This window comes from Anser anser (assembly GCF_964211835.1).
Source record: "Anser anser genome assembly, chromosome: 6".
NCBI classification, from domain to species: Eukaryota; Metazoa; Chordata; class Aves; order Anseriformes; family Anatidae; genus Anser; species Anser anser.
In genome coordinates, this window is record NC_139726.1 from 24210125 (window position 1) to 24225538 (window position 15414).

A 15414-nucleotide genomic window follows, 5' to 3' on the forward strand; every position below is an offset into this window, starting at 1 on the left:
AAAAATTACCTTTTGGGAATACATTTTACCATAAATCTAGTGTCTACCGTATTTGTTACCATGGCAATGGGGTAGTGTAAGGTATAGCTGTCATCGTAATAAAATGGATGCTTAGCTTTAAGTCTGTATTTGGTCACTGAAACATGAAGCATAATTTTAAAATAATCCTGAAGTGGTTGATGATGTGATGGTGCATCTGGAGCTACCTTGGACCCAGTAATGTCTGATGATGCTTAGCAAGTTTATTTAGGCACGTAGATGTGGACTGGAAAGGCTTACAGCCAGGCATTCATTTTTTCACCTTGGCGTTGCAGGCAGACAAATACCCAGGAGGATGAACTGCAGTAAGCAATACAGCATGAGATGCAATGGTACTATACCCAAGGAAGTAAACATATGAATGTTTTCTTTGTGCATATTCTTAGATGCAGCGAATCATTTGGCTTCTTTGGGCCATCTGCTGTAATGTTTATATGTCTGATTTCTTTCCTCACTTATGGCACTGTTTGTATATACTTTGCTTTTTATAGGATTTCCCCAAAACATAGTGCTAGTTGGGGTTGTGGGGGATTTTGTTTCAGGGGCTCTTGGTTTTTGCTTTGAGAAGGCTTGAAAATTCTGTCTTACTGCCTCCTTGAACTCTTCATAGGAGCTGGGAGAAAAGCACCCTCCCTGAAGGGGTAATCTTTATGGATATGGGAAGAGATATGACTGGGTAAAGTGTCCATGTAGCTTTCATTGTCATATGTGAGGATAACACTTGATATTTCTAGATGGTTAATGACTGAAATCTTCTCATCATATAATTCTTGTCAAAGTCATACCAGCAATTATGGAACAGTTTCCCAATAAATTATGGTGCAGGAGGCAGAATGAGTGTGAGCATGACTATGATAAATCATCTCAGAGAGAGTGGAAAATGTTGTGCTGTATATAATGCTGGCATTTTAATGTAGCTTTCTTATTTGTGCAATATACATCACCTAAGAGAATTAGCAGTCAGCAGAAGCTTTGACATTGCCAATTTGCAGCCCCCATGACTAAGTAATTGATAAATGAACAGAGTGTACTGGAGCCAGTAATAGACAAAAAAAATGGTTTCAGATTTTTATCATCATAGGAACTTTAGCATCATTTGTTCTCACTGAAATCTTGGTTAATTAGGCTGATTGGACAGGCCCAGGCTTAACCCATGTTGTTAACCCCTGAGCTGAGCAGCTCTGCAGGACAGTTGTGCTGTGCTGATGGGAACACTGCAGAGACGAGCAGCAACAGGTTTTTCTTCTGTGAAGCTGTTGCAGAGCATAAAGCCCCTGTCATTTCAAGTGTCAGGACTACTGAAGCTCCTGAGCAAAACTGAGTCCCCTTACAAAACTGAATGTAAAAACTGCAATTCTAACAACCTTTTTTATGGGCCATGCTGGAAGGGGAGGTTCTTGTTCTCCATTCCATGTGAGACTCTGAAAAGGCTAGTCATACCACTGAACTATTTGGAGGAAAGCTAGTGCTGTTTTTAGAAAGTACAGTTGAATATCATAAATTGTATGCTGTGCATTCAATCTGATGATTGTAAGCTCTTTATGAACATTCTATATTATAGTAATTGACTGAACATGCAAGTAATACTGTGGACTGTAATATGTTATGTATTCACTGCAGTGTATAGGAAGTAACAATGTGCTGAGAAGGCAGAAGGAAGCATGTAGGTTATAGGGTTAATGTTGTGCAGTTTTTAAATTGGGGCCTGACCCCAGGCTATTAAGCCTGCAGTCACAGAACAAAGAGGGAGTAATACAGGAGGAGAGTAATAATAATGAAATTGTGAACAAAGACAAGAGTTTGACTTTTCTGACCACTTGTAAAGGTTAGCTAATACATGATGTAAAGTAGATTTTGCAGTGTCTGCTATTTTACATGTGAGGATTTCTCTTCTAATGTCTCAGTTTTCTTTTTGGTCCTTTAGGGAGGAGATACGATTATCTATTATCTCTTTATCTTTCTGTTTCTCTCTGTCAGATTGCTGTTTCAACAAAACCTTGTTTCTTTTTCCACACAGCAAACACAAAATTAGAATAGCTTTTAGTCCCATTGCATTTAGTCTTGTATGGTCACCTTTCTGCTGGCAGTGCTTTCATATAACAAATGAATATTGTCTTTCAGCCATATGTGAAGACTGAAAGATAGAACGGTCTTTGAAGGAGAAAGAGAATAGATTTCCTAGAGCAACAATCGTCTGCTTTTTAGATTTTAATGTATTTTTTTTAATCTTTCTGTAAGAGTAATAATGACTAATAGGAGAAGAGGGTGTACTCAAGGGATGGAGAAAGGGCTGAGTTTGGACTGAAGATGTTAACCTGGCTTTGAAATGAAGGAAGAGAGCGCAATTCCAAAGTCAAGACTCTGATCTTGCCTGGAGGTCTGTGCTGGGAAATGTTAGCTTTTTGTAGCCACTGTATTTTAGTTGACAAAGTAGTCTCCTGAAAGCAGTTTCTCCTAAGGCAAATATCCCCATTTTATAGGAATAAGGGCTTTAATGATGATGGAAGGATAGAGTCATTTTTCTGCAGCACCCTTAACCAAACCTTAGTTTACAGAGTAACTGGAAGACCATAAAAAAGTTATTGCAATAGGCGAATCTGAAGGTGAACTGTATAGTATGTGGGAAAAAAAGGGACTAATAATTGTTACTTGGATATAGGAATACAGTATAAATCCAGGCACCTCACTGCTAGGCACTATGTTAAGCATGTAATAAAAGTCAGTTGCTAGCATAAAATGCTGATTAGATGGGACAAACATAGATTAGAAGGAGAAAAAGAAATACAGAGGTGACTTGTTGTCTATTTCATCAACTAATGACAAAACATAATGAGAAGAGATGTGCATAAAAGCAGAGTACCATAGACTCTATGTCAATTCCAGCTTCCTCTGTTTCGCTAATGTTGAGAAGAGTAAAAGGAAAGTTATGAAGGGAAGTCTCTTGGGAAAGAAAAATGCCATCAAGGTTTTGGAGGGAAGGTTTCTATTATATCTAGATCTAGTTTTCATGGAAGGGAAGCTTAGTAGAAACCCAGAACTAGTTTCACTGAGCTGCAGTGTAGCTGATGCTCTCATGTACTTAACCGGCTCCTGAATGTTCCACTAAGGAGAAAGGAGGAGGGAGCCGGAATATGGAAATGAAAGTTAAAATGCTGAAGCAGTTCTTTTTGTAGCCCCTTGATGTAGATGTGGAAGAAGAGAAAACTTGCCAGTTGTAGATGTACAATTGGATAAAGAGCTGTTGTGACAGAAGGTTGCAATGGTTCATGTATCATTTAATTTAGCTGAAGGCCACTGTAATCAAGACGATACTTATGAATCACCTATCCGAAACAGATTCTGTGAGTTACTGGTATGTGATTTTTATATATATATATATATATATATATAAAAATATATATAAAAGTTTCTTTTAAGTATATTTATTTTTAATGGAGATTTCAGCTACTAGCAATTTTTCTTGGTAGGCTAGAGTGACAGGGTGAGGCATATCATGTACACAGGTCCATCTTGGTTGCTGGAAACTTGTCATTTGAAAAAGTCTCTCTCTTTTCGTTGTCCTGTTTCATTTAGCATTTTTGGTACTTTTTCTGGGACACTTGAAGTAATTGGACACTAGAGTTGGTGGAAGGACAGGAAAGTTGGTGAAAGGAGTGTTCATGCTTGTGTAATTTATTTTTTTGTCTTTAGTATGTTGATGAGTTACTTCAAACTCAGCTTTCTCTTTATGACCAGTTATGATCACAGGCACATTATCAAGGACATTTCTGAGGCTCTGTTATAGATTTCTGCCTCATAAACAATGAGAATATAGTTGATGGGCCTTTTTACTGTGCCTGCCTATCTGTTCAGTGTGCCTCAGAAAATGTTGCTCATATAAGGCTGCAACACAGTATAACATAATATATTCCATGTGGAAGTCTGAGGACATTTATATTCCTTCTTTATTCTTTAATTGAGTAGAAACCTATAGAAACCTATACTCTTGCTCACTGCTGACAACCTGGTATGACATCTGTGAAAAAATTCTTGATGTTTACCTGGAAATTTCATTCGCTCTTGTGACTTTAAAAGTCATGAAAGAAAGGCAAGGATGGATGGTTGTCCAGTAGTTAATACACGGACATGAGAACAGGGAGCTTTATTCCCAGCCTTGCACTGTAACAAAGTGTAGACTTCTATGAGCCTTTTTACTTCTCAATAGTTTGTGAGAATTATTTCAATAATAATTGCTAATCTCTTTGAGAGCTTCAAACTGAAGATGCTGCTAAATGCCAAGTACTGTTGTTGCAGTGATGTAATTCTCTTTTGCCCTCTCTTTCCTAATTAGCTCTCTTCAGATAATACAGATGAAGCAGCATTAGAGCAGGAAGTGTTAAATAAATACTTTAAATGGCAGCAACTCACTGGAGCAAGCAAATCTTCTGAGGGAGCCAAAGAATGAAGTGGCAAAATTGGTAACAAAAACATGCAATTATTCTTCAAGTCATCTAACTACTGCTACTCTACAAGTCTTTTTGATAATCCTCTGCATTTAATACAGTCTGAAAATGTTCATTATGTTCAGAAGGTAGTGGCTTTTATTTCAGTGTTTGAAAAAATGCCTGAAATGATGAATAGAGTAATTTCAGGAAGCTATAGGACATCTCTGAATGTTCAATGCCATAGCACTTGTCTTAAAGGAAGTCATAACTCTCAGGCCTGCTAGATTCCTTGTTTATCATTTCAGTGGTTAAAAGTGAACTTAATCCACAAGTAAGTGTCTATGAGTGTTACAATCAGATCTTCAGAAGAAAGTACGAACTTCCAGAGTGAAGCTCTTTGGACTGTGAGTGTGAGACAGGAGTAGGAACTTGTGTAAATAAGACTCAGCGTGAACTGGTGCAAATGGACCCTGGAGGTTAGGCAAGCATCCCCCGGAACACATGCTGGTGGGTGCAGTGAAAGCATGAGGAAATTCGGCTCCAGCACTGGGCGTCCCAAGGGCAAGGACTGCTGGCACAGATTGGCAGCACCACATACCCAGAAATCCTCACTTTGTGCCTTTATCTCTGCCTAGAATTTGCAGAACAGATTTATGGCAGCCAGAAGATGTGTGTCCATGTCCACGTGCGCTGGGTGGGTCCTCTCCAGTCAGCAGATATTTGGATCATGAGTGCTCCTGCACTAAGTAATATCTATAGTGATTTGTGGACAAGATCTCCCAGAGTATAATCCTGGCGATTAACAGCAGGGAGATGATGCCTGTTTCTAAGAAGGATTTTGTGCTAAAGCCGCTGAAGAAATAAAAGGGGCTGGAGCAGTGAAGGAGAGACAGCCTAGGCTGGTCTAGAAGGCACACTGGCACAGTGTGGGAAGCAGGCTGAGAATCAGAATGGGTCTGATCCGTGACAGCGATAGTGTGGATGCAGTGCTGTCCTGCGGGGCTGTGTGCACATTGTCTGAGCCTCGTGAATGTGGCAGTTGGAGTTATCTTGGCTCTAGGAATGCTTCAGACACTACAAGGGGGACGCTGAGATTCACAGGTCTGCTATGAAGAGAGATTTCCCTTTTTTAAACTGTCAGTTCAATTAGAAATGGTCTATGTAGCTATCTTCTGTTACAAAACCCAGGAAATTACTCACATAAAAGCTCAATTACCCATGCAAATTAAGATAAGATAGATAATTTCAAGTGGTATTTTTAGAACACGGTCACTCCTGCTTTCCTCCTGTTCCATTTTTTCCCCTCGGCCATGCATCCACCTACATGGGAATGTCTTCCTTCTTCTTCTTGACAACATAAATTAAAAGGTTGGCTTGGACGTCAATAAATAAATAATAATTTTTTTAGAAGTCATACAATTCCAGTGTCTTAAAACACTGATTGAGATTACTGTAGTATGCACTCATTTTCTAACTCAGTCCCAAATGGGCTTTTGAGGATTGATGTGTGCATGTACACACACACAGGAATTCTGAGGAGGGAAGTGCAACACTTTTGAAGTGACTTATGGTTTCTTGGAAAGAAAAGGAAGCATGATTTTGTTCATTTCCTCAGTGGACAGCAAAGACACAAAAGTGGAAAGAAGATGGGAGCAATGGCAGGTATGATATGAAGGCTTCCGTTTTTAAGACATTTGTGCAAGACTGGGAAGATCCATGTTCAAGACATACAAATGTATTGAGCAGAATAAATGTGTGCCTTACAGAGGTGTCAGAACAGGAAGTAACTTTACTGTTTTTACTAAATACTTTTTTACTAAATACTGGCATTGAAAATAAAGCTGTTAAATTGAAACTTTTTTTTTCTCTCAGTAGAAAAAGACTTTAGGTAAAATAAATAAAAAAAAGATGATCAAAAAAATTTCAAAAATCCTGTTTTCTTTTTTTAACACCTCATATTATTCTGCTGCGTATATGAAAGTTTAGATGATATTGAAAGAGTCTAAGTGGGTAGCTTACAGTAGGATGTGAAAGAGCCCCAGAAAGAAAGGGCTTTCTTTTGTGAACCTACACACATTTTTAGGTGAGCATCCAACTTCGTCCTTTGATTTGTGTTAACTTAAATTTGATTGCAACCATTTATTAGAATGAAAACTGCTTATATTTTCTAAAGAAGGCCATTCACCATGTCTAGAATGCTTGTATTAGTTAACAAATTAACATAGCAAGGAAGTTTTATCGTGTGCATGTGATTTTATTTTCCCTCCTTTTCTTTTACTATATTAGCATTAATAAAAAGAATTGCTAGCCTGGAACTATTTAGAAAAATCTCAATCTTTTGAATTGTGATTCTTCAACAGCCATAATATAGCTTTGTATCATTAGCAAACATTTAAATTCTCTCAGTCAGATATTGTCAGTTTATCTGTTTGCTGTGTTTTGAGATAAGCTTGTCAAAATCTAAAATGTGAAAGAAGAAAGTTGTCATTAAAGACTTAGGCTGCAACTTGGTAGTCATCCCAAGCTCACTGTCACTCCAGCTATGATTGCAGTTACAATGACAGCTCTTCTCTGCTTTGTCCAGTTCTGTTAGTGCTTCCCTCTAAGACACTCTTCAGAGGAGCCGGAGTTTGCTTCTCTTCAGTTTGTCAAAAAAATCTTTTAAAAGCAAAGGAGTCTTTTTTTCCAGCAGCTAAAAGCGTACTGCCTGTAACATACTGCCTGCAATGCAAAACTGGAGTTCCAGAAAGGGCTGATAGAGAGCTCCTGAGCATCCTTGACATTTCTGTAATACAAGAAGTGTTTATTTTCTACCTGGTGGATACCTACATACCTGTATATTATTAATATGGTACAGAACGACTGCTTAGATATATCTGTCTTTCAGTAAAAAGGTTACAAAGAGACAATGTTTAAGGATTGAACTGCTCTTAAGCACATTTCTATACCAGGTGAGCATGTGTTACAAGGTGAAAAAAAGATGAACTACATGTGCTATTCATGAAGTATTAAGTTCCTTTGTTTGTTGGTTGATAGCTCAGATTGTTGGAAGACAGGTATGGTGCAGGTTCGATAGGAGAGATTGAGGATAAAAACAGGACTGTGGTTGTCTTATACAAAGAAAAAAAGCATGCTAGAAGAAGGAAAGGAGACATACAGTGATGGAGACATGGTTACTTTGTTTTGTACTAACCCTTCTCTCAAACTGATATTCAGGACTCTGTCTTTATTCCAACATCAGCAGAAGGAAAGCCGGAGAAAACTGAGATGTAGCCTAAGATAAAACCAAATTCAAGGTTATTCCATTTGGAAATAATATTGCAGATGAAAGCATGTATTGCAGTGTTATTTAAAAGATGACAAAAACTGCATTTAAATCTGTATATACCCTATTACTACTGCTGTTTTTCAGATAAGTGAAGAATGCTGTGTTTTTAGATGACAAAGTTATTAAGCATTGCACTTCATATGAGGCAGGATTCAAATACAGAACACACGTCTGTGCAGGGGTAGCTAGGTTGTAAAAAGAATTCCAGTGAATAGCAGATGAAGATGCACTAGTCAGTACTTTGGATTAAAAATAAAACTAAAACAAATGAACAAACAAACAAAAAAACAACGCAACAACAACAAACAGTGAAAAACTATGTTTTACATTGCTTTCTTAGTGTCTGTATGCATCCTCTGGTTATGGGTGTTGAAGATTGCTGAGTGCTGTGAGCAAAGAGAGTGACCCACCAATCCATTTTCATTAATTGATAGCCACGTTTTGCATATTTTTAACTAAAGGGAATCTGAATCTGATGAGAGCAATAAATTCCTCACCAGATTGTCTATTTTTTGGAAAATCAATAAATTATAAATCAAATAAGAGAGAATTCATTGCATTAAGTATAATTAATTCCATTAAGTAATTAAGAAGCAAAGCAGAAAGGGAGGCATGAGTGCTGGACTTGTCCTTCACTTGATTTCATGTCTTTACTTACCCAACGTCGCTCTTCTTTCCTTGCCTTCCCTTTGAAAACACACTTGAATGTCTTTTCTCTACAGGGGAAGTCACATTCAGTTAAAAAGCATTAGAGTCTTCAGCCTCTATGGCCTGATAGAGACCAGATGCTCTATGCCAGCATTTGTTCTAGTGGATGAGGTGGATGGGTCACTGAACTCTTCACTGAGAAACAAAATTGGCATGTAAAGCCAGTTATGTAGAGCCAAGTTATCTAGAAAGATATCTTTATACTGTAAAATACATTTTACAGTAAAATACCTCTAGAAAAGGTGAGAGTATGAAACATCATCACATCATTATTCTGTCCATCAACTTTCTTCTCCTTCACCTGTCTTTGGGAAGCAACATGAAATAAACACAGGAAAGAATCAGCATTTGTGTTCACCATGTGTAGGGTTCCTAGGGACACTTTGGAGCAGATTTGCGGTCTTGTCTGTTACATACGTTGTGAATAATCTCAAAGTTGAAGGAAGGGTCACAGTTAGGACTAAGATTTAGGAATGGGATTATGAAATGGTTTCAGTCAAACTCATAGTTTTGTTGAATTAATTTCCAAGAACTGCTGGCATTTTCTACCGGGAAAAAAATAGCACACAGGTAATCCTGAATAATCCTGAAGCATGAGGGAAGCCTGGAAATGAGCAATGCAGACATGAAATAGTCTGCCTGTGCTCTTGGGATGGGATGAGTGAGTGTTCCAGGCTGGCCAATATGCCTGGATTCATGGATTAGTCAGTTTTCTGTTCGTATAAAAAACACCCAGAAGCTGTATTGATCTGCCTCTTTCTTCCCATAAGTTTTTTTTTAAGTGCTTCTTTTAGTGACTTTTTCTTGTTAAAACCAAAAAAGTTGATAATAACTTTTAGATTGAAATAATTCTTATTTCTGTGGTACTAAATAGGTAAAGAAACTCCTGCATTATAAAAATAGCTGCTTTTCAAAATGTCAAATAATTGTGTAATTTCTAGCAGTAATTTTGCAGAAATATAACATACATTAATGGAAAACATTTTGCACCAAATAATATGTCTTAATATTATGCTAGAGACATGTCATAAATTTAAAGGAATTATTTTGTGTCAATGTAATGGTGGTTATGACAGAAAAGAATTGGAAAGGAGATATTTACAGAAAATGAGATAACACTTCTTGAAGTAAGGCATGTAAAGAAGGCAATTTTATTTTAAAAGTGTTCATTTTCTGATTTCCAGACAAATAGTTGAAAAAGTCAGCATTCATTAAAGTGCTGTTAGCTAATAATGTATTTCTCAACTGAAGTGGAACTGTAATAACAGAGGGCTGATTAAAAAAAAATAACACAACACACACACAAAAACCTTGCCTTAGAATCACGTGGTTGAAAATGTCACTGGAAATCTGGCAATTCAGGGGCTGCTGGGTTGCTCCACTCTAAATATTTTACAAAATGAAATTGCAGTTATGTAACAACAAACTGCATTGGCTGCTACACGCGAGACCTTCAGAACATCTGTGTTGGGCATTGCTCCATCTCGAGATGGAGGGGCTCCTGCCTGCCAAACAGAACTGGCAAGAAAGTTGGGAATCGTCCTGACTGTGATAATCAAGAGGCATGTTAATCTTCCTTGGAAGAATGGATTAAGGTTTTGCTGTATATTGTTCAAATCTGATGCTGTGTGTGGAAATGTAGTATTTCATCTGTTCAGTGAGAAAAAATTACCATAGTTTTTCCTTAGTAACCATGTGGTGCTCAGCTCAAATGAGTATATTAAATTCTTCAACATGTAATGTAGGAACTTGTGCTAAATAAACATAACCCTTTTCTTATCTGGCTGGTAGTGGACATCGGGCTAAATAATGAAGTTGGCCTTTCTTTGATAAAGCAGAAAGACTTCAAAGCACAGATGACAAAGCTCTTGCTTGTTGGCCCTGGGGAATGTGGCAGATACAATAACACTGCTGCTTTTCCTAATTCTTCACTGTAAAATTAAATTAAAAGTAACTGAAAAAAATAGCAATTATTGTTGCACAGTGGCAGGGATGCTTATTAATCTTCATTGACAGCAGAGTCAGTCCCCATGTTTTCCTATTCATTCATAGTTGCAAACTGAAAGAGAAAAGAAAGGTCTGTGAGTCTCTCTGCAGCAAGATGCAGCCTGTGTTATATGTGCATTTATGTGAATAGCTATGTTTATTATAATTTGCTTTGATTATGGTCCTTATGTACTTAGTTGTCTGTATAAACAATAGCATTTAGTCTTCCGTTTATATGTATTTTTATATTCCCTGCTTATTTCTGCTCTCACTTGTACCTGTGTAATCCCTTCTTCAGTGAACGTAAAGAAGCTTAATTGTGAACAAAAATGTAATTGTTGTTTGAGTTGAAAAAAACTTGCCCTTTTAAGAGAACTGTAATTGCAATAGTTTGTCGTTGTGCTACAAGTACTGGAAACAAAACAGTTGTTTATCATTCCACAGAGGTGCTACTGATGTGCTGTGGTAGAATACCAAATATTAGCATGAGATGTAGCAAAATTTCACCAGAGAACAAAGTGCAAACCCAAGCAGGCAGGATGAGGTTATTTTTTTCCAACCTGTAGCAAGAATGCTTTTTCTTTTTCTTTTACAAAATATGAATAAAACTCCTCTGGAAAATGGGAAGACGTCTTTTATTTTTTGTTTGTTTTTAAATGAATGTTTTTTCAAGGCTGGTTTTGAAATTATGTACTTCACATTTATACCAGTCTTTAAAGATACAAAATTTTGAAGTAGTCTTATTTAGAAAAACAGCTGTAATGGTTGGAGGTTGTTTTGCCTTGTAAATGTTCACCAGCAAGCCTGTCAGCACAGACCCAGTAACTGATCTTGTGAACACCTATAATCTGTTGCAAGCACTCAAGTAATGAGTTATTTCACCTCACTTCAGCAAAAAGCCAAGATGTGATAATGAATATGTTTGGGGCAGTAATAACTTATGCGTAATGGTTTGTTTTGGAAGTGAATGTGTGGTGGTGCCCACTGCATGATATGTATGGTCAGCGTCTCATAGCTCAACAGAAAATATGCTTGATCTGGTTGGGAGCACTTTGAATCTCCGTAGGCAAGAACTGCACTACCTGCCTTTCCTGGCTTTTATTTTATTTTTTATTTTTATTTTTATTTTTTTATTTTTATTTTTTTATTTTATTATTTTATTTTATTTTATTTTATTTTATTTTATTTTATTTTATTTTTATTATTTTTTATTATTTTATTTTATTTTATTAGTTCCCAGTCATTTCTAGATTGAACAGATCAGTTAATTTTAGAACCAATGATAAGAAATGAAAGAGGGGAAGGAAAGGGACGTCTGTTGCCCTGGAAGACAAACTGTGTAGTTTCGTTATGCATGGGTAGTACTTTATGTATGTTTTGAGCCATGATGCTGATAGAAAGTTTTATACTTTATTATAATACCTTGAATTATATTCTATAAAGGCTATAATGATCAGTCACTCATTACTGAGTATGTATTTAAAAAAAATACCATTGAATGATAAGTAGTCATCTTTAATAACATTTTTTTTTTTTTTTAGAGCGTACATATTTTGGAGCGGAAGGCTTCTTCGGGGAGCACAGACCCTTCTTTAAGCAAGCAGTTCCTTGAAACTGACCCTATCTCTCTATCCAAGGTAAGCAAAAGCACAGGCTGTGGTCTAGGTGGTGTTTCCTTCTGTGGTTACAATCTAGTTTGACTAACAGCTTTGGGATATTGGTTTTTATGATTCTGTTATTTAATACATTATGTGCGTGTCCTGGAGCTTCCTGTTTGCCAGCTGAGGTCTCAGAGAAGTCAGTAATCCTTAGTAGATGTTGCATTAGCAAAATTAAGGATTTGGATGGTAGTGGTTGTTTTTTCCCCCCATGAATGGCTCCCAGGACCAAGTTTTATAGTATCAAAATGTGGAGCTAGCAGGGTCTTTGAAAAATGTTCAGTACAGTCCTCTAAAGGCAGAGCATATCATATCTAAGTCCAAAAGCACTGTTAATCAATAATGATATTAATGTAAAAAAAAAATAGGCCAGTCCTCTTAATGGTATTCCTTGTGGGTAGTTTCTTAAAAAAAAGAAATCTGTTGCTGATAGAACTGTAGAGGTAATACCACTGGTTTCTGAAAGATGCAGCCTCGTGTGCAGTGCTTTGCAGTCAATGTCCTCCTGGCTGAATTCCTGAATTTTGGAATAGCTGATTCCAGATAAGTCTAATGCTTCATAAAGAAGACTTCATTTTAAGATACTTCAAATAAGAAAGTAAGATTGTTACTGAAAATGTGAGGATACTGTTATGGAATACTTGGCAGGAAAGAAAAAAAAAAGTATAAGTTCTGAAACAGTATTGGGAAAACAAATCCCACATGAAACATTCTGTTCCACTGGGTAAAATGAAATGTTTTGTTCTGTTTTGTTTGAAAAAAAGAAAAGAAGCTTTGTATACAAAAAGAAGACAAGGTTCAGAAAAAAATGTTTGGTAGTGGTTTCCTCATTGCCAGAACCTGGGGCATAAGCAGAACCTGAGTCTGTAAGTTACGTGTGTGTTTCCTGGCCCTGCTGCTCTGTGCAGAGCTGTTTTGCATATGTATTAAATTGCAGAAGTCCTGAAGTAGTAGAGGTGTGCTTTGGATGAGCCAACATCAGATGGAGGCCCTTCAAGCACATCACCATCACCTTGTTTTTCCCTTGCTTCTTGCTGTTCTTGCAGCAGAAGGGTCCATGGCATAATATCCCTCTTACTGGGCACATTCAGACCAAACCTGGACTGGGGTGAGCCACAGTTAGGGTTGTCAGGGTGGCTTTATAGCAGCTTGTGGCACTGGTGCAGCAGAAGGCAGGTATTTGTATTGCACTGAATAATGGCTCATTTTGTCCCCCAGTATCTGGCCTTTTGTTTAAATGAATAGCTCTATGAGATTGTGTGATTTCTGGTTGAGAAGTAATCAATACTGATGTTATCTAGTAGATAAAAGACTTATGCCTGCAGCTGATCTTCTAAAGGAGAAATCAATATGGTGAGGAGTCAGTTGGCAGAGTAGTGGAGAGAAATCCTCTGCTTGCCCCAGGGGACTCATAGTTTAATTTCCTCCCTCAAGAGCCAAGTGCTTCTTCATAGGGAAAAAATAATGCATATGTGCTTCCCCCTACAGTAATGGAAACAGAATGTCCAAGCAAAACACAGTGAAATCAAAAAGATGGTTCTTGAGCACAGTGTTTACAAGCACCATCATAGTTCCAGTTTGCAGTTATGCAAGGAAAGTTAAACTGAGTAAAAATTTTTATTAAAATTTTCATATGTATTGTTTGGAATAGAGCTTTTCATCCTTGTCAGATTAGCAACTCCTTAATGAGGTTTGCAAATGTATAGCTTGTTGTTACTTTTAAAATCGTATTTCCACAACAGTAATGTTCATGTTATGAGAGCTGTGTAACTTGGAAAGTTAGGAAAGGCTGACAGTGCTCGTCTTTGGACAGGTTTGTGGAAAATAGAGGAAAACTTTTTTTCTTTAAAAGTTTGATGCAGGATGACTTCGTTCCTCTCCCAGTAACTTTTCATAATTATCACTGGGAGTTGTGGCAGTTGAGAAAATGCCAATTTAAAACTGTCTAGTATACTTATAATTTTGTTGATTGCAAAAGTAGCAAGAGAATGTGAATAGAGGCATGGCTCTTTTTTCTCTTTAAAAACATTGTTCTTTATCTGTTCATTATGGTATATCACAAGTCAGGCTCAAGTCATACAAGTCGTCATGCATAACAAGTGGTGTGTGCAAGGGATGTGCTTTAATTGGCTCTCAGAAAGGCGTACAGCTGGTTGTGTCTGAAACGATACAGTTCATATTCTTTTCTCTAGGGGGAAAATTAGCTAGCTTCCCTATGCATTTCTCTTAATGCAGTGAAAAGGAATGACAGGAAAATTTTAAAAAGATTAATTTCCTTTTAGCGATTCCAAAAAGTGCAATTAGCTTGTGAAACTCTGTGTCATGAAATGTAACTGAAGACAAGAGCTAGGCTATGTTCAAAGCAACGACAAACCAACCTCTTCTGCTTGTTTGTCAGATTTTAAGGAAAAATCAGAGTATCCAGAATCAATGTAGATTGTACTTTAAAGATCAGAAAAGTTACACATTTTTATGATCAGGGAATACCACAAAGTGCACACTACATATAGTTAGCAGTAAGATTTCTTCCTCATCTCATCTTATTTCATGATCCCATTATTTTTTTGAGAAGGAATACTCTGAGTAAAGGTAGATTTTTAACACACAGATTTTGCCTGTGCTCCACTTGTAACATCTGTCCAATCCTTTTAGTTCTTACAGTGCAGAGATACTCTTTGTTTTGCACTGGAGAATTTGTGCTACATATAAATGCAGTTTTATATTATGTGTACACACAGTTATTAATCAATGTGTCTTCATACTTTTTCACCAGGAACCTGACAGTTGGGAAATCATAGAGGGTCTGAAAATTGGCCAAACCAATGTCCAGAAGCCAGACAAACATGAAGGCTTCATGCTGAAAAAGAGAAAATGGCCCTTAAAAGGTTGGCACAAGGTAAAGGTCTCATAAAACAGTCAAAGGATTATTACTTCATTTTGTGAGTTGGGATGTTTTGTCTAGAGGAAATAGAACGGCTGTCAAATAAATGCCCAGGATTTCAGTGTATGACTTTTTCTTCAGATTGTGTAAAGAATTAGTTTGCACACACAGCTTTGTGGCTTCAACATTGCAGACCATGCTGCCTAATGTTATATTTAAACACTGACAGAACATAAAAGGAGAGTTTATTTAAAAACAAAACACTAAAAGCAAACAAGCAAAAAGCAATTAATTGAATACATAAAAACTTATGGGATAACTCACTGCTTCCACTCTTTTAAAATACATTATGTTAATATGTTGTTTCTTAGACAAATGTCTGTTTTAGGA

General features: G+C 37.0%; 1 protein-coding gene across 9 annotated transcripts in view; it reads left to right on the forward strand.

Annotated features, from left to right (window-relative positions):
• OSBPL6 (oxysterol binding protein like 6) overlaps window positions 1-15414 on the forward strand; it is a 99101-nt gene that overhangs the window by 43950 nt on the left and 39737 nt on the right. For all 9 annotated transcript variants that reach the window (XM_083841016.1, XM_083841012.1, XM_083841014.1 and 6 more), the window contains 2 exons: window positions 12027-12122; window positions 14917-15039. In XM_083841016.1, the coding sequence (XP_083697142.1) occupies window positions 12027-12122; window positions 14917-15039 (219 nt within the window). The remainder of the gene's footprint in view (window positions 1-12026; window positions 12123-14916; window positions 15040-15414) is intronic.